At 38.0% G+C, this 20,219-nt stretch overlaps 1 protein-coding gene and 1 pseudogene across 6 annotated transcripts in view; one reads left to right on the plus strand and one right to left on the minus strand.

The window, feature by feature from the left end:
- The window catches only part of Ocrl (OCRL inositol polyphosphate-5-phosphatase), a 56,346-nt gene that overhangs the window by 4,629 nt on the left and 31,498 nt on the right, over nucleotides 1–20,219 (plus strand). For 3 of the 6 annotated variants that reach the window (XM_090326828.1, XM_090326822.1, XM_090326827.1), the window contains exons 3-12: nucleotides 1,326–1,364; nucleotides 7,666–7,776; nucleotides 8,128–8,217; nucleotides 8,851–8,971; nucleotides 9,438–9,599; nucleotides 11,969–12,070; nucleotides 12,725–12,839; nucleotides 14,151–14,267; nucleotides 14,367–14,554; nucleotides 17,142–17,253. In XM_090326828.1, the coding sequence (XP_090182954.1) occupies nucleotides 1,326–1,364; nucleotides 7,666–7,776; nucleotides 8,128–8,217; nucleotides 8,851–8,971; nucleotides 9,438–9,599; nucleotides 11,969–12,070; nucleotides 12,725–12,839; nucleotides 14,151–14,267; nucleotides 14,367–14,554; nucleotides 17,142–17,253 (1,157 nt within the window). The remainder of the gene's footprint in view (nucleotides 1–1,325; nucleotides 1,365–7,665; nucleotides 7,777–8,127; nucleotides 8,218–8,850; nucleotides 8,972–9,437; nucleotides 9,600–11,968; nucleotides 12,071–12,724; nucleotides 12,840–14,150; nucleotides 14,268–14,366; nucleotides 14,555–17,141; nucleotides 17,254–20,219) is intronic. The other 3 variants (XM_090326823.1, XM_090326825.1, XM_090326824.1) reach the window with 3 other exon arrangements.
- Nucleotides 15,064–15,554, minus strand: LOC150041502 (small nuclear ribonucleoprotein E pseudogene; annotated as a pseudogene).

Genomic DNA, 20,219 nt, shown 5'->3' on the forward strand with positions numbered 1-20,219 from the left:
ATGGCCTTCAGTTCTATGCATATTGTCACAAATGGTAGGATTTCATTCTTCTGTAGCTGAATAATATTCCATTGTGTATATAAACTGTACCACATTTTGTTTTCTCTGTACGTTTTGTTTTTTTAATTTTTGTTTTACTGTACTAGGGTTTGAACTCTGCCTTTACTTACTAGTCAGGTACTCTAACCACTTGAGCCATGTTCTCAGTGTTTTAGTTAGTTTTTGGACAAGACCTAATGTTTTCCCCTTCCCAAGTGGTTGAGATTACATATATGCATTACCATACCTGTTGAATTATTGAATTGGAATATCACTTTTTGCCCAGATTGGACTTAAATAAAGGTCTTCTTTTTTTCATTGTTGGTTGTGGGACTTGAACTCTGGGCTTGGGTACTTTCCCTGAGCTCATCAGCTCAAGGCTATCGCCCTACCCCTTTGAGCCTCAGCACCACTTCAGGTTTTCTAGTGGTTAATTGAAGATAAGAGACTCTCCATCCTTAATGCTTGGGCTGGCTTTGAAATGTGATCCTTAGATCTCAGCCTCCTGATTAGCTAGGATTACAGGTGTGAGCCACCTCACTGGCTACAATTTTCCTTTTCTCTCTATAGACAGCCTAGTTGATTCCACATCTTACCTCGTATTCATAATGTTGTAATATTCTGAAGGTAGAGGTGTTTATGCTTTTATTGGGTATGATAGGCCTTGGGTCCACTGGTGTTCATTAAAGCTGGAAAGCAGGAAACTTAAGGCATAATTCTACTATTCTGCTCTAATAATAAAGCAAGATTAGAGGTAATAGAGTCATTGAAAGAAATTTTAAGAGAAACTCTATTGAGAGTTGAGAAAAATAATTCACCTCTGGGACTTGAGAGATAAAAATACATGGAAAGGACACAGATTATATTAAATCAACATGTTAGAATCAAGCATATTAAACTTGCATTAGTTAAATTAGCATGTTGTATTATTCCTTACTATTATTTTATCATTCCTTGATTTGCTTTGAGGAACTACATTTGCTACTTGATCCATTTATTCTCCTTTATTTGAATTATTCAGACATTTTACAACCTTCTCTTAAAAATCTTTTTGGTCTTTTTTTTTTTGGTACTGGGGGATTGAACCGAGGATGTTGCACTGAGCTACATCCCAGCCCCTTATTAAAAATCTTTTGATAAATGTACTAAACAAAAATCAAAGGATGTTGTGTTCTAAGATGTAGGGGTAGTGACTGAGAAGTAGTTATCTAGTTAGGCAATTACTTCTATTGGTATAATAAATGATTTTCTCTTCCCTGATTCTGTTTTCCCTTCCCCCACTTCAGAAGCAGAAGAAACACTTTTAATTGACATTGCTTCAAACAGTGAGTACCTTTCTGAATGGCATTGATTTTCATTCAAGAGATATTTACTTGAATACATACTTTTAGTAAGGCATCTTTTGGGGTATATCCTATGTATTTCCATCTCTAGTCTAGGCATCTGTACAAACTAGCATTTAGACTGAGCCTTAGGAAAAGCAGGTGACTGATAAGAATCTTTACAAAAATGGAAAATATGATATGCTTTACTGTTGCTGAATGATTTTGAGCTTTACTGATGTTGAATGATTTTTGTTGCTGTCAGTTAAGTCACTGCTGTAGAACGGATGGTTGGAAAGGTAGGAAATCGCTTAAATCACGTAAGGATTATGAATGATTATTTCCGTGTGTGTGTGTGTGTGTGTGTGTGTGTGTGTGTGTGTGTGTGTGTGTGTATTTATTTGTGTGCATGCTTGAACTCAGGACCTGGGTGCTGTTCCTGAGTTATTTTGCTCAAGACTGGTGTTCTACCACTTTAGCCACTGCTCCATATCTGGCTTTTTAATGATTAATTGGAAAAAAGAATCTTACAGACTTTCCTGCCCAGGCTGGCTTGGAACTGTGATCCTTATATATCAACCTGCCTAGTATCTAGGTTTGCAGGTGTGAGCCATCAGTACCTAGCTTGTTACTTTTTAAAATTTATTTTAAGCATTTCTCCCGCCCTTTTTCTGTTTTCATGTTAAGACATCACATTTCACTTATTTGTGGTATGTGGGGGGGGGGGGTGTTATGGGACTGGAAGTCAGGACCTGGACACTATCTCTGAGCTTTTTCCACTCAAAGATAGCATTCTACCACGTAAACCACAAGTCCACTAGTAGTTTTTTTCTGGTTAATTGGAGATAACAGTCTCACAAACTTTCCTTCCCTGGCCGGCTTCGAACCATAATCCTCAGATCTCAACCTCCTGAGTAGTTAGGAATGCAGGTGTGAGCCACAGGCACCCAGCTTATTTGTTTCTGATATTATTATTATTATTTGCCAGTACTAGGCTTGAGCTCAGGGCCTGGACACTGTCCTTGGACTTTCTCAAGGCTACAGCTCTACCACATGAGCTTCAGCATCACTTCTGGCTTTTTTCTATGTATGTGGTACCGAGGAATTGAACCCTGGTCTTCACGCATGCTAGGCAAGCACTCTACCACTAGGCTAAACTCCCAGCCTCTTATATTATTTTTAGTTATATTTTTCTTATCTTTAAGTAGTTGTATGAATGAGTTAGCACTCAATAAATCAGTTTACAAATACAATGCAAAGATGTTACTCCTTGCATTATTTTTTTCCCTTGCATATTATTCTAGCAGGCTGCAAAGTCTCTTCAATTGCTTGTCCAGGCATATTTTTTTCCTTACTTAAAATAATTTTGGTCTCTTAAAGCCATATCCTCTCAAGTTATCCATTTATTAGAGGGAACATGGTGTCCTCTTCCCACTGTTTCTTTTTTCTGGTTTTCATCTGTTTGGAGGAAATCACCGTTGACTTTCTGTGCAAGCTGGTCTTTATTATCCAATCGCAGTGTCATGGAGAGGAAAAAAAATGGGCAATTGCCTTCTACCATGATTACTGGGTGGTTGCTATGGAGAAGTATATCTGACTGCATAAATCTACATCAAATGGGTTACCTTATCTCTTGCTTTGCTTGGAGACACAGGTTATTCATAATTTTGTTTAGACACAGCTCTGGCCCATGGAACCATTAATTTGTACTGAATGGCTTATGTAAGCCTTTTCTAGTTAGAGATTTATTATTCTTTTGTTTTTGTTTCTGGTGCTGCTGTTTTATTGTTGTTGTTTGTTTGGGGGGATTTTTTTTGATAGAGATAATTCCTTGCTATATAGCCTGGGCTGGACTTGAACTCAGAATCCTCCTACCTCACCCTACCTGGTGGTAAGACTACAGGCATGAATCATGCTTGACTTATTCTTTAATCATGAATTTTAAAAATCTTAAGGACCCATCCTGAATACTAAATAAACCTAGCTGCTAATTTCTGTCGCAAGTATGAAAGAGGAAAAAATAAACCTCAATATCAGTGTCTTACTGTGCTCAGATAGGGGTAGACAAAAACAACATTTAAAAAGGAAAGTTAGAGCCAAGATACTTCTGTAGTGACTGATAATGCTGCTGAAATAAGATACTGAAGTGTCCTGTTGTTGGTGTAGAAAGGTATTTGATCCAAAGCTGAGAAGTTAAACTGAGCTGATAAGCACTTAATTTATAGCATTAGTTGTGTTGAAACCTCTACTACATAGAAATGATGTGTTATGGTGTAGAATCCAAGTTACCGGATCATAGAAAATAAGTGACCGCTTACCAACTGATTTATTTCTACTCATTTATAGTAAGCCCAATATTAATATAATATATATATGTATATATACATATATAGTCTCTTATGTAATATATATACATATATAAATATTTCTTCTAGTCTCTTCTGTATATGTTTCTATTATATTTTTTAAGAACTATTTGTTGCTAAGGATTAATCACAGGACTTTTGTATACTAAACTTTTGCTATACCATTGAGGTAAAACTCAGAATTCATATTTCTCTATATACAATTTAAAAAGTTGTATGTATTTGAGGAGTGGATGGGTGCAAATATAGCTTTGGGAGTAGCTAGGTTGCAGTTTGTTCTGATTTTCAAACTAGATATGGTTTAGAATTGCTTGAGGAGTATGATTACACAGGCCTAAAATTTTATCACTCAGGAGACTTGAGTAGAAGACAGCCTGGGCTAGATTGTGAGACTATGTCTAAAAAAGAAGAAAAAGCTGAGTGCCAGTGGTTCATACCTAGCTACTCAGAAGGCAGAGATATGAGAATCAAGGTTCAAAGCCAGCACAGACAGATTATCTCCAATTAAATACCATAATGCTAAAAATGGAGCTGTGGCTCAAGTGCTAGTGTCTTAGCTTTGAGTAAAAATGTTCAGGGATAGTATCCAGGTCAGGAGGAAGAGGAGAGGAAGAGGATGGAGGGAGGAGCAGGGAGGAGGAAGAAAGAATTAAGAAAAACTATTAGTACCTTAGCTTCATCCCTAGAGATTCTGTTTTACTTGTCCTCTGGTAATTGTAATGAATCCACAGTTGAGACCTAAGAGGCTAAGGAAATATTCAGATAAAATAAATATGATATAGGAATATGGGCTGATTATAGATGATTTCAGAAGAGAAAACAAGAATAGGGTTTTTTTTTCCCCCAAGCAACATGGTTAGAGAGCATCTATTATTTTGTAAGTAGTATCTGCAATCTTCTGGCCATTAAATAAGTCATTTTGAAATTTTCTAAATATATCTAGAATTATGGGAGTGATAATATGTGTTCTTGTTCTAAATTTCTGTCAGGTAGAAACTGCTCCTTTCTAACTACTTTGAATATAAATTATCTGGGAAAGGGAGAACTTGTAATGCATACTCGAACAGTAACAGAATTTTTCTTTATGTCTTTAAGGCTGATCCTAATTGACACTGTATTCATTATTCATGGCCCTTGTTTTTCTCCTTATGTTGGTACCCTCATTAAGTTGCAGCTCTCTGGTCCACATGGATAGTTTCATCTCTTTTCTTTTGATCAGTAATTTTATATTCCTTTTTGAACTCATTCAGTTACTCAGGTTGTGGTTTGAAGCTAGCCTGGGCAGAAAAGTCTGTGAGACTCCACTTTCAATTAATCAGCAAAATGTAGGACTGACAAAAAAAGACACTTCGTTTAGCTGGGCATGGTGTCTCACACCTGTAATCCTAGCTACTCAGGATGCTGGATCTGAGGATCACGTTCAAAGCCAGCCCAGACCCTAAAGTCCATGAGACTCTTATCTCCAGTTAACCACCAGAAAACTGGAAGTGGCGCTATGGCTCAAGTGGTAGAGTGCTAGTCTTGAATTGAAGAGCTCAGGGACAGTGCCCAGGCCCACCTATGCCCAGAGTTCAAGCCCCATGACCAACGGAAAAAAAAAGGAAATACCTACAGCCTCATTCATTACTTTAAACAACAACAACAAAAAATGTCTTCAACAATCTTATAAAAACAGATTTATGTGCAGATTTATGTTTGCCTTAATTACAGCCAATTGGTAAGTAGTAGGATTCAATGCAAAATTACCAAGGGCTTTGTTTTTTTGTTTTTTTTTTTCAAGTTCCAGTCCTGGGAGCTTGAACGTAGGGCCCAGGCACTGTCCTTGAGCTTTTTCACTCGAGGCTAATGTTCTACCACTTGAACCACAGCTCCACTTCTGGCCTTTTGATGGTTAATTGGAGACAAGAGTCTCACAGTTTTCTGCCTAGGCTGGCTTTCAACCATGCTCTTAGCATCATGAGTAACTAGGATTACAGGTATGAGCCATGGGTGCCCAACCTGGCTCTCTCTTTTTTTTTCCCAGTTGGTCATAGGGCTTGAACTCTGGGCCTGGGTACCGCCCCCAAGCTACCGCCCTACCCCTTGAGCCAGGGCATCACTTCCGGTTTTCTAGTAGTTAGTTGGATATAAGAGTCTCACAGTCTTTAGTGCCCGGGCTGGTTTTGAACCTCGATCCTCAGATCTCAGCCTCCTGAGTAGCTAGGATTACAGGTGTGAGCCACTGTACTCGGCTTCTTTTTTGATTCCCTCTAGTTAGCAACTGAATCAACTGTTCGGAAATGATGATCCAGGAAACCTATATACTTGTTTATATTATTTCTCTGATTGAAGGCATGTGTTGCTGTTCTATTACTATAGAAACTAGAAGTTTCCTTAGAGTAAGAGGCAGGCTACAAATACAGGCCACCTAACATATATTGTAGCAGCCAATAGTCTCAGGGTGATACTGAGAGGCTTCCTACAACTCAGGTCTTTTAACGCTAGGATGGAGAAAATCCTAGAAAATTAGTCTTAGAGTAGTAGGCCACTCTACTGCTGTTAATGACACCAAAGTTCACAGCCAGAGGCATTTAACAAATTACTGTTGAATTGAGTTTTTTTCCACTCCTGAATATAACAAAGATATGAGAAAAATGAAATTTAAATATTCTAGATTGTTATGGTAGAAGTCTACTTCTGAAACTTTGGCTCTCATTCTGATGCCTAGCTATAATTTTGTTATATAATTTATTTGTGAACTTAATTAAATCTGAAACTAGCCGTTTTACTTCCTTTATTTCCTTCACAATTAAGGTTATGATCTGATGTGAAATAATAGGAATTTGCCTTTTGAGGGAAGAGTAGTATGAATGACAAAGTAATCTTTAGCAATAATTTGGAGGTAATTTGGAATAACATTATGTTTTTTGCAAGAAATAGACCTAGATAAAATTATGTTAAGTCTAGTAAGCCAGGCTCAGAGATGCAAACGGCCCATGTTCTCTTTCATATGTTTTTACATAAGCTAGATCTAACATATACACATGCATGATCACATATACAGGGCTCTGTGCATATATATATAAGCAAACTGAGGCAAGGATAATTAATATCTTAGGAGAGTAATCCAAATGTATAATTCCTCTGAACAGCTAATGTATTGCTTATCAAAATGAATACCAGGAAGTGGAAACATATTTTGGAGGCTGGGAAAAGGAGGGGACATAAGAATAGAAGGAGGAAGGGTGAGAAAATATAGTGATTATGTACAATGTACACTATATCAAAAGTAAACTTTTACTTTGGGGGGTTATGACTGAAAGAGGGAATATAGGGTAGAAAAAGGGAATGTATACCATTGGCCAAGAAGCATTGTACTCATAATGTGACTTACGTAATTATAATCTTTTTGTACAGCTACTTAGTACATTTTTTGTTGTTGGTAGTGGGGCTGGAACTCTGGGTATTGTCCCTGATCTCTTCAGCTCAAGGCTACTGTATTACCCTTTGAGCCACAGCCCCACTTCTGGTTTTCTAGTGGTTAATTGGAGATAAGAGTCTCACAGTCTTTAGTGCTGGGCTGGCTTTGAACCATGATCCTCAGATCTCAGCCTCCTGAGTAGCTAGGATTAGAGGAGTGAGTCACCCCACCCAGCTGACTTAATAGTATTTTAAGAAAACAAACAGAAGAATATGGGTATCACCATATGGATTTCTGAAAGGTCAGAAGATAGAAAACTATGCTTTATTTATCATAACAAGCTGCTTATTGATGTGACTAATCAGCCTTAAGAATACTGATTGCTGTACTGAATCTCTTGCTCTTGTATGTGTAGCACTTGTATAGGAGGTCAGGAATTTTTGCAATCTGGACCTTATGAGAATCTAATAGTTTGAATTGTGATTCCAATAGGACATTATGTCCCATAGCAATACATGTGGGTGTTGATTCTCTTTAGGTGGCTGCAAAATTCGGGTTCAGGGAGACCAGATCAGAGAACGCCGCTTTGAAATCCCTGATGAGAAGCACTGTTTGAAATTCCTCTCTGATGTGCTTGTTGCTCAGGAAGGTAACATAGAACTTAGTGTTTTTCTTTCTAATATAGTGACATACCCTTGGAGCCAGGTAACCCATTTTTCTTTCTTCAGGAATGCACCCCATGGGTAGATTAGAAAACAAGTCTGTCCAGCTGTAAGGACACAGGGCCAATTTTTAGATCTTCTGCATTTCCCTCCTTCTGCCCACAGATGACTCTGGAGCAGTCCTTAGTTCATTAGTTTTTGGGTTTTTTTTTCCTGTTACTTCCCAGAATGGTGCTGGCCCCAAATTTTAGGAGTACTGAATGAATGGCTTTATGCTGTGGTAAAATCCGTTCAGTCCAGGGCTCCACAGTTGCTGACCCACACCCTTATCATTCCAGCTCAGTCACAAATTCTTGTTCCAGAGCAAAAGGATTCCTCAAGCTGGTACCAGAAATTAGACAGTATGGATAAACCTGCTGATTTGACAGGTATTGGAAGAGCCTCTCTTATCTCTGGGTGCTATGATCATTTTAGTCAGTAGATTTTATTAGGCCATTTGAGATAATGATGTGGATTAAAGGAATGTCGGTCATAATCTCCTGTGGTATGGTGTTTATTGATTCTTTGGCACTGACTAATGTTTAGTCCTAATCCATTCTGTGGCAGAGTAGCTTTTCAGGAGCTAGCTTAGCAAAGGACCAACTGTGCAGTCAGACAGGCTGGGTTTGAATACTAAATCTGGGACATACTAGTTATATTATTTTGGTTAAGTTACTCAACAGCTCATAGCTTGCATTTATTTTTCTACAACCTAGGAATATTTATATAGTGCCTACATTATGGAGTATTTGTAATGATTAAGACTGTCAGCCTGGCATTATGCTGAATCTTCAAAGTATTAGATGTTATTATTTAGGTTCCTGATGAACGTATCCTTCCAGTTATACTTAATGTTAATACTTTACAGATAGATATGCTTCTTTCCCTAAGCTAAGTAATTTTTGCTCATATGGGACCCTCCTGCTTTTATAACACTACTGACTCAAGCAGTGAGCCATGTCTATCCTGGCTGTGTTGAATATTAGTTTTTCCCCTTTAACTTTGGGTCTTGTATCCTTCAGGAATTTTTGGATTTGAAGATGATTTCTCTTCAATGAATTTGGACAAGGGGATAAATCCACAAAGTCAGCCTCTGGGGACTCATCGGGACCCCCCACCCCCACCCCATTCAGTGAATAAAATGTAAGTCCTATGGGGCCGGGAGTTTGGTGTAGTGGTAGAGTGCTTGCCTAGCATGCATGAAGAGCCAGGTTCGATTCCTCGGTTCCACATGCATAGAAAAAAGCCGGAAGTCGTGCTGAGGCTCAAGTGGTAGAGTGCTAGCCTTGAGAAAGTCCAAGGACAGTGCTCAGACCCTGAGGTCAAGCCCAGGACTGGCAAAAAAAAATGTAAGTCCTATGTTGAAACCTATTTCTCCCTATAGGAGACTTACATTTTTTATGTTTTTTTTTATTAAAGAATTTGTTAGCATTGATTTTTACATCCTATTTCAAATGACATGTTTAACAAACAAGTATTCAAGAAGGGAATCTATATACAATCACTTGCACTTAGATTTTAGAACATAATTAAAATTAGGCTGAGGGTTTGTATGAGGAGACTTTTATTTTAAATAGTTTCACTTTTTAATTCCTTATTTATTTGCTAGGCTTCCACGTGAGAAAGAGCCTTCAAGCAAGGAACAACCCAAAGTGACAAACACTATGCGGAAGCTGTTTGTACCAAATACTCAGTCTGGGCAGCGAGAGGGCCTCATTAAACACTTCCTGGCAAAGCGTGAGAAAGAATATGTCAACATTCAGACTTTCAGGTTTACCGATTTTCTACTTACTGAGTATAGAAAGTTAGGACTTTTGATTTTTAAGGTATTGGCTTAATTAAGAATAAAAGCAGGGGCCAGGAGTTTGGCCTAGTGTTAGAGTGCTTACCTAGCACATACAAAGACCTGAGTTTGATTCCTCAGTACATAGAAAAGTCCAGAATTGGTGCTGTTGGCTCAAGTGGTAGAGCACTAGCATTGAGAAAGCCCAAGGACAGTGCTCAGTCCCTGAGTTCAAGCCCCAGGACTCGGAAAAATAGAAAGCAGCCAGGCACTGATGGCTCAAGCCTGTAATCCTAGCTATTCAGAAGGCTGAGATCTGAAGGTCGTAGTTCAAAGCAGCCTGGCCACAAAAGTCCATGAGACTCTTATCTGCAAATAAACACCAGAAAATCAGAAGTAGAGCTATGGTAGAGGTCTACCCATGAGCTGAAGAGCTCAGGGATAGCACCCAGACCCAGAATTCAGGCCTCACAAGACAAAAGAAAAAAAAGAATAAGAATTGTTGGTTACCTGTGGCTCATGCCTGTACTCATAGCTACCCATGTGATTAAGATATGAGGATCATGGTTTGAAGCTAGTCCAGGCAGAAAAGTCCATGAGTCTCTTATCTCCAGTTGACCATCAAGAAGGCAAAAGTATTGTTGTGGCTAAAATAGTTGAGTGTTAACCTTAAGTAAAACAAAAGAAGAAATGTATGACAAAAGTCACTTGATTTACTCTCCTATCTCTATGCTGTTTGCTCAAGGCTAGTGCTCTGCCACTTGAGCCACAGCACGACTTCCAGCTTTTTCTGTGTATGTGGTTCTGGGGAATCAAACCCAGGGCTTCATGCTAGGCGAACACGTTACCATTAGGCCACGCTCTTGGCCCTTAAGCAAGTGTATTTATATTTATAGTCTACTGATTTTTTTCTCAGCTGATACTGGAAAATGAAAGTTCACCATTTCTATTAGATCTTAGTGAGTTAACTAAAGAAAATTTCATTCAGTGTTCTTGATTAGAAAGGTATATCTTAGCTTCTTTCTTCTGTACTATTTTTCATTTCACCTTTCCTTGTTCATGTTCTCTTCTCTGGACTTGGTGTATATGGTGAATGCAGGGGGTAGGACGTGACATGATGTGTATCCCCAATGTGTGAAGTGACAGATAAAACATCTTTGGGCTATTTATGAATGTAATGTACCCTTTGAATCCAAGACTTTCATCTGCCATCTTGTCATACCATGCCTCATATAGTCTAATCCAATCATACCTATGTCCCTATGCTAAACCTTCAATTTCCCAGATTGTACACAATGCTTATATTTCTATGTAAGCAGTTAAAGGAAGTCATGAGTTTTCTCTTCTGCTTTCCTCACTGACTACTATATCTGCCTCATCAAAATTTCCTACATATTCTTGTAACCCATCAGGAAGTAAGTGTTTGGCTTTAACTACAGCTCCTTAAAGAACTGTTAGCCATAGTAGGCTAGTTTTCAGGATGAAAACTATAAGTTCTCCCTTTAAGTAGAAGTTTGAAATAAAATATGAAAGAATAATTAAGTTTGTGGGTTATTTTGCCAGTCTTGGGGCTTGAAGTCCGAACTTGAGCACTGTCCTTCTGCTTTCTCAAGGGTAGAGCTCTCACTTGAGCCCCAGCACCACTTTCGGCCTTTTTATATATGTGGTACTGAAGAGTTGAACCCAAATCTTTGTTTTTAAATAGAAACTTGGTTCTTTTGTGTGTGCCAGTCCTGGGGCTTGAACTCAGGCCCTCAGTATTGTTCCTAAGCTTCTTTCACTCAAGGCTTCTTCTACTTGAGCCCCAGTGCCACTTCTCTCTTCTTTTGAGTAGTTTATTGGAAAGTGTTTCGCGGACTTCCCTGCATGAGCTTACTTCAAAAACCATGATCTCAGCCTCCTGAGGATTATATGCATCAGCACCAGCACATAGCTTTGGATCCTGATTATAGGTTCATTTAATATAAAAAATTGAGAAAATAAATCCACGCCTTTGTATTTTATATGCAAGAAAATTTATTATGTATCTGACAAAACACTGCAGGGGTGGGGGGGTTCAGGTTAGCTGATTGTGAAATAATACCTTTGAGGCCAGGAGTTTGGCCTGTGGTAGTGTTCTTGCCTAGCATGCATGAAGACCCGGGTTGGATTCCTTGGTATAATATATATAGAAAAAAACAGGAAGTGATGCTTTGGCTCAAGTGGTAGAACTCTAGACTTGAGAAAGCCCAAGGACAGTGATCAGGCCCTGAGTTCAAGCCCAGGACTGGCAAAAAGAAAAGAAACATACACTTGAAAAGAAGTGACAAAAGAGAACTTCTGCTTGCTTTCTAATTGTTTTTGGTGTTATATATTAGATTCTTTGTTGGAACTTGGAATGTGAATGGGCAGTCTCCAGATAGTGGATTAGAACCTTGGCTAAATTGTGATCCAAATCCTCCTGATATCTACTGCATCGGGTAAAGAATATTTCTGGAACTTCCTTTCACTCTTTGTTTGGTATTAGTTTACATGATGATTTTGTCTTCATTTTCCCCCTAAAAACTGTTTGGCAAAAACCTGTGGACCAAATGTGAGGATTAACTTGTGAGCTAAATGCATGAAATCAGATCAAGACAGATATCTAGTATGGTATAAGAGAACATGTAGTCCTTTGGAAACTCAAAGAAAACGAATCCTAAAAACAGGTTCAGCTGTCTGTAATCTTAGCTATACAGGAGGCTGAGATCTGAGGATCATGGGTGAAATCCAGTCTTGTTAGGAAACTCTTGTGAGATTCTTCGTTTCCAGCGAACCACCGGAAAACCTGAAGTAGTGCTGTCACTTAAAGTGGTAGAATGCTAGTCTCGAGCAAAAGAGCTCAAGGACGGCACTTATGCCTTGCGTTCAAGCACCACAACCAACAAAAAACAAAACAAAACTGAGTTTCGAAGTCAATTTTAACAGTGACCCCCTGTTACCCCTTGTGGGTAACTTAGGAAAACAGAATAGATTTTAATATTTATCTCCTATCCTCATTTTGTTTTATGTTCTGATGTCTCAGCAAATGGGAAAGGAGGTAGCCAGAGATAAGTATGGGATACCTATACATCCTACATCCTTGTTTTCCTCAGATTCCAAGAATTAGACTTGAGCACAGAAGCCTTTTTCTACTTTGAATCTGTGAAAGAACAAGAATGGTCAGTGGCTGTGGAGAGAAGTTTGCCTTCAAAAGTCAAGTATAAGAAAGTAAGCTACATTTTAGTATCTTTTTTTAGTATATGACTAAATGGAACTCCCTGGAAGTTATTCAGTTATGTGTAACTTGTTCCAAAAGAATGGTTTAATTGAATTGCTCACTGTATTAAGTATTGATACGTATAAACTAATCTTCATACTTTTTTCCTAGGGGGAAAAATCCCTAAGCTTACATTTCATTGCCTAAAGAAGTATTAGGAGAAAAAAATGACTGTTCTCACATGAATAGTAAATTCAAAATAATTACATATAATGAAGACTGATCTGTGCAATGAAAGTTTTTGTTCACTGACGTAGTCAGAACTAGATGCCTTACAAAAAATGCAGTATAAAGCAAGAGGGAATACTGTTTGGGAATCTGAACAAGAATAGAAGTGTTGTGGAATTTAAACAAATTCTAAACTTGATTGTAGGTCAAGAATAGAGTTCACTTTCACACAGTGGTCCAATTTGTTGATCTTAAGCTACCAGACAAGTTATTTCATTATGTGGCTACCATACTAAATTCTTAAGTGAGTAATCTGAGTAATTTTCCTCTGTCTTTGAAAAGTTTGTACAAGGACTGTAACTCTTGAAGTGTTATTCTTCTCTAATTATAGTTCACAGGTTAAAAATAACCCAAGTCAAAAGTACAGCTGTTTGTTGATTTATATTTCTTTTTTTTGCCAGTCCTGGGGATTGAACTCAGGGCCTGAGCACCATCCTTGTGCTTTCCTCAAGGTCAGCACTCTTCCACTTGAGCCACAGCACCACTTGTGGCTTTTTTCAGTATATGTGCTACCGAGGAATCGACTCCAGAGCATAGTGCATGCTAGACAAGCACTCTACCACTAGGCCAAACTTCTCGCCCCAAAATGAGACTTTTTTTTTTGGTTGTGAGGCTTGAACTCTGGGCCTGGATGTTGTCCCTGAGCTCTTCAGCTCAAGGCTACCACCCTACCCCTTGAGCCACTGCCCTGTTTCCTATATTTCTTAAAAATGTAAAAATATGAAACTTGAAGGCAAGATGGACAGAGCAAGCTGGAAGAATGACTTTATCTTTGTTACTTGAAGTTTTAATGCACTCTTCATAGGCTAAAAGAATAAATCTAGAGTTGAGTGTACCATTATCATGTAGATCTTTCCCAGAGAATGTTGGTTTCTACTTTATGGGGTCAACTGGGAAATGAGGCTTTAGATTAAGATTTGTCTATCTGTATTTCATTTTGGTAGACTAGCTCTAACCAGTTCTTTCTAGCAACCTAGCTATATGGAAAGGAATGGTACTAAAATTAACACTATATAATTCCATGGTACTCATAGGTTCAACTAGTCCGCCTTGTTGGAATGATGCTCCTTATTTTTGCCAAAAAAGATCAGTGTCGAAATATCCGAGATATTGCTACTGAAACAGTTGGAACTGGGATCATGGGGAAAATGGTGAGCTTCTTTGAAATGGAGGTTGACTATCATTTATGTTCATATGTAATTCCCTTTCTAGTTGTATATACTTAACAGAACAATTGTTCTTGCTAACAGGGAAACAAAGGTGGAGTAGCTGTGAGATTTGTATTTCATAACACTACTTTCTGCATTGTTAACTCCCACCTGGCTGCCCATGTGGAAGACTTTGAGAGACGGAATCAAGATTATAAAGACATCTGTGCAAGAATGAGTTTTGTGGTCCCCAACCAGACCCTCCCACAACTGAACATCATGAAACACGAGTGAGTGGTTAACTCTTGTGTGACATTGAAATCGTTGGCATAAAAGGGTTAAATTGTGTTTGAAACTATATATCTATGAATAGTGAATGACTAGCATTTCGTGACTGGAGTAACAGAAGAGGGTATTTAAGGAAAGATGGATGCATTCCTTGAGGTAGATAAATGAAATTTAATATCAGAGAAAAATTAGTGAGTAATATTGAAGGGTGTTTGTGAATTGACATTTTTATTACAAAGTAGAAATGTTCATTGTGAACACAATACACAATAAAATCAATGTACAAAATAAGATTTTTAAATCCCTCATTTCTTTTTTTTAACAATCTCAAGGCATTTATTGTTACCTGATGATAACACAAAGTCATCAGAACTGTATATACTACATCTTAGAACAGGGCTTTTTAAAAAATATTAACAGATGTTTTCATAGATTTCCAGCAAAGACCACGTAAAAAAACAAAAAACAACTATATAAGATTCTTAATAATTTCTCACTTTACTGATCATTTCTAGTTGGAGACACTTTGTAGTAGTAATATCTCCTTTTACCATGATCTGACCCAGTTGTTTCCTTGACTTTGTTTTATAATGAAATTCTTCTGTATCATCTAACACAAGGTTCATGTATTCATAAAAACCAATGATACAACCTTCTATCTGTATATTCACTTGCTCATAGAGCCACACCTGAATCTGAGATCTGTTTTGTAAACATCTGAAGATAAGGTTCTGAATCACAGTGGTTAAGGAAAACAAAATACAATAACAGTGTAGATTCTATTCCCTGAGACTAAGGTTCTACTTAACTCTTCCTTCACTTTTTTTTTCTTTTCTTTCTGGCTAGGCAAAGAAAGCCCAACTGGGCATGCACTGGGGAAGCCCTAAAGACTGGAAGACCCCCAGACCCCTCCCTTATGGTCCTGGAAGCTCCTTGTTCCTTCTCCCCAGGCCACTATTTCCCACTGCCATCCACCTGGGCTCCTTCTGCTGCCCCCACCATGCCTGCCCTCCCAAGCTGGGGTCGGCCCAGGCCCCTAAATCTGTCATTTCTTATCCTCTGCTCTCCTCAGATAGTCCCTCTCTCCAGTATATAGACCTGCATTATATAATGTAACAGCCAATAGTCACATGTGGCTAGACCTGCATTATATAATAGAACAGCCAATAGTCACATGTGGTTACTGGCATTTGAAAGGAGCCATATTGAGATGTTCTGTAAGCATAAACTAAGAACTGGATTTCAGATAGCTACTAGCGAATAATACAGAATATTCAGTTTTCAAAATGTGAATCACATGTTGAGGCAATAATAATTTTCATATATTTGGCTGTGAAATTGGTTATTTGCACTATTTAAGTGATACTACTAGATAAAATTATGGCATGTATATAACCCTATTAAACAGTGCTATCCTAGACATGTACATATACACAGATGAGCATATTTATTGCATAAGGCTAAGGCTATGTTGTCCTATTTACTGTGGATCTCTTTTCAAACCAGTGCATGCAGACTTAACATTATTCCTTTTGATGGCTGTGACTATTAGAACTAGGGGTGGCAAAGAGAGTTCTGTAAAGAATGAAACTTCTTAAGGAATGAAGCAGAAATCCATTAAGGAGTGGATTGGGTGGGTGGCGGTAGAAAATTGCTAGTAAAGCAATTAATACTGGTGATTGAAATTCTGAGAGGATGACTTATAACAAATGCTATGAGGTATGATATAACTTTAAGGCAAAAGATAATTTAAGAATATTAGAAACAAAAGAGAATAGGTGAAATAGTAGATCTAGGCAGTGGTATTGGAGCACTCCGTGTTTTCTGAACAGTTAGGATCAAAGGGAATTCTGTTTCATAGACCTAGGAATTTATGAGCACAAAGTTGACTTGAAATTCCATCAGTTATTTCCTTGGGATTCCAAAACCTTGGGATTGGATTTTTTTCTTTTTAAAGATATTCACTGAAGACATAAGATATTGCACAAGAGAATTCATTTTAATGTGGTAATTTCAGCGTCTGTCTCAGCATATCTTGAGGCCTGATCCTGTAATTGGGGGCTTAAGATCCCACAGCATGCCACTCTCCTTCATGCCTGGAACTTGGACTGCAGATCTTGGACAGGAGTAGACAGGCTACATTGGAGAGCCCTAGACCTAATTTCCCCCTGCCATTGCTTGAGAGAACTGTTCATTTAGACCATACAAGCCTTAACAGAGAACCTGCACATCTCTGGGCTCTAGGAAGCAGAAAATATTCAGAATGTCTTTTCCCTACAGACTTTGCAAGCAGTTAGGTGAAAGTTTGTAGCTTGTTCAGCAAGTAAACTATACACTTCTCAGTCCATTAGCACCTTGACTTCTGAATCTCATATGTAGACTGTTTCCCCACTTTTAATCTTTATATGAGAAGTTGTTATTTTCTCTCAGGTATTGATAATGCTTTCCCCTGAATGGTTAATTACAACTTGAACCCCATTATTAAGTAGTGATGGATCATTTTAATCTACCTATTTTTTTTCTCTCCACTCTTCTCTAGTAGACTTTGTCATTATTGCTACTTCTGTTAATATATTTCTTGATCCTCAGTGTTGTCATTTGGTTGGGAGATTTGAACTATAGACTTTGCATGCCAGATGCAAATGAAGTGAAAAGTCTTATTCATAAGAATGATCTTCAGAGACTATTGAAATTTGACCAAGTAAGTAACTTTTAATAGTGAAAATTGTTCGGATTATGGAATAAACACATAGTAGGCATGTCTCTTTGTCCGTTTTTTTGTGGTACTGGGGTTTGAAATTAAGGCCTTTGTTTTCCTAGGCAGGTAATCTACCTCTTAAGGCATGCTATCAACATTTTTTGCTGTGATTATTATTTTTATATAAAGATTTTTTACATCATATTTCAAATGTCAAGTTTAACAAATAAGTATTCAAGAATGGGATCTCTGTATGCAATCACTGGCACATTTAAGAACAAAATTAAAATTAAGCTAAGAGTTTATATGCCATAGATACATATCGATCTATATAATATATCAATATGTCTATAGAGTATATATCCCATCATAGATTTTTATGTGTATGTAGTTATATTTATATCTCCAAGATCATGTCAATGACTTTGAGTACCTGAGTATTGAGTCATTGCTTTTATACTGTTTGGGTCTAATATCCACATATCCTTTTGTCTTGGCTTATCTCACTCAACGTGATTTACTCTAGTTCCATACACTTCCCAGCGAATGCCATTATTTTATCTTGTCTGTTGGCTATGTAGAAGTCCATTGTATATATGTAACACATTTTTTTTGTATCCATTCTTCTGTAGTGGGACATCTTGGTTGTTTCCATCGCTTGCCTATTGTGAATAGTGCAGTGATGAACATGGCTGTGCAGGTGTCCTTATCATATCCTAGCTTATGATGCTCAGGGTAGATGCGCAGGAGTGGTGTGGCTGGGTTGTAGGGAAAGTCTGTTTTCAGTTTTTTGAGGAACCTCCGAACAGCCTTCCAGAGTGTGCTGTGATTATTTTTGAGATAGGGTCTTGAATTTGTGGCCAGGCTGGCCTGGACTAAAATCTTCCCATTTGTACATTCTGCAGAGTTGTTATGACAAGTATGTTCTGCCATGCTCAGCCTTGATTAGCTGAGAAAGGAGTCTCACAAATCTTTTCCCCAGGTTAACCTCAAATTTGTGATACTTCCAAGTAGCTAGGATCACGGGCATGAGCCACTGTTCCCAGCTAGGCAAATCTTACTCCAGGAAAAGATGTAAAGTTCATGTCTTGCAAAAGAGTATTACTAGTGATGTATTAAGTTATTTCAAGACTTCTTGTGCTTTGATTAGGTACTTGATTGGGAGGAGGGTAGATAATGTTGGTGATAAAAAATAAACTCCATTTGTTTAATAAGTTATCAAGCAGAGATTTCAGGGATTTGTTTAAATGAGTTGGAGAATGGTTGGGGTTAATTGGAGAACACTTCATGAAGAAAGTGAGCTTTCAGCTATGTTGATATGGATTGGCAGATGGAATGGGAAAAATTGTTCTGATTACTTGGCAGGCTGAACAAGAACTTGGAGGTAAAAGAGGGAGGCCCCTGTGAGGGAGGTTGGAAAGCAAAGAAAACTAATGGGAACTAATTAACAAATTGGAACAAATGAATATTTGTTTATTTTGTTGTGGATTAACCATCTTAATTGTAGATACCCGTGACGATCATTGTGATATACCAACACATTAGAGTGCACATCCAGCCTCCCAGGACTGAGGATATGGCTCAGTGGTAGAGTACTTGCTTCACATGTGCAAGGCCCGGGTTTTCATGCCTAGTGCCCCATCTCTCTTATCCACTCATTTATCACTCTTCCCAACCTCTGGCAATCATTGTTCTATATTCATTCTAAACTTGGTTTTTTATCTTCTATATAGGAGAAAGAACATGTATTATTTGCCTTTCTATGTCTGGCTTATTTCAATATAATTATCTCCAGATTTCATTCTTTTTATTGCTGAATTGCGCGTGTGCGCGTGCGCACACACGCACACACACACACACACACACACACACACACACACACACACACACACACACACACACACCTTTATCCATTAACCTACTTTTTTTGCCAGTCCTGGGGACTGAACTCAGGAACTGAGCACTGTCCTTGGGCTTTCCTCAAGGACTGGGCTCTACTACTTGAGCCACATAATCACTTCTGGCTTTTCTCTGTGTGTGGTACTGAGGAATCAAACCTTGGTCTTTCTGCATGCTAGGCAAGCACTCTACCACTAGGCCAAACTCCCAGCCCCCATTAACCTATTTTTATTGGCATCTATGTTGATTCCATCCATTAGTAAGAATATCGCCATGATGTGCATGAATATACAAGTATGTTTGCAATATATTAATTTCATATCCTTTGGATCTGTACACAGAGGTTTATGGTACTGGCACAAAAAATGAATGCTAAGTAAGCAAAGAAAATGTTTTAGCTTGATCGAAATGTCTTGAAAACCTTATTAGCAGCCTTTTTGACCTTTTGACAGTCAAAATTTATATGTTTTACAGTAGAATTATTTTTGTAGTGGCATTTCTGGGCTGTCTATATTTATGTTGAAATTGGACGGGCAATTTCTTTGCGTTTCTTCATTTTTCTGTCTCTAAAAAAGGCTTGGTTGGAATAATTGTGAGTCTTAAGTAATTCTGATAAAATTTATGAGTGAAGAAAACTTTCAAAATGATTTGTAACTATTCACAAAGTTTAGTTTGGGGAATTATCCACTCAGTGTTTGTATACTATTTAAATCATACTATTGATACATGGTTCCTGTCTAGCTTCAAGAATTTTGGTTATTCGAAGTTCATGTTTTCTTCTCACCCCTGGCTACTATTTGCAATAAAAAATAGCATTATGGTAACTAACTACATACAATCCTTCTATACTATTCCTTGCACACATCCAAGGGAAATATGTCAGCATATAATAGCCATACTTGCACATTGTAAATAAGTACCGCTATAAACAAGCCATGCTGTGGAGCCAAGATGCCCAAGATCATATGATTAGATAAAGAAGATATGGTACAGATACACATTGAAGGTATTACTCAGAAATCAAGAAGAATTAAATTATGCCATTTATAAGAAAATGAATGGAACTAGAT

This window comes from Megascapheus bottae, chromosome X (genome assembly GCF_031878675.1).
Source record: "Megascapheus bottae isolate mThoBot1 chromosome X, mThoBot2.hap1, whole genome shotgun sequence".
NCBI lineage: Eukaryota > Metazoa > Chordata > Mammalia > Rodentia > Geomyidae > Megascapheus > Megascapheus bottae.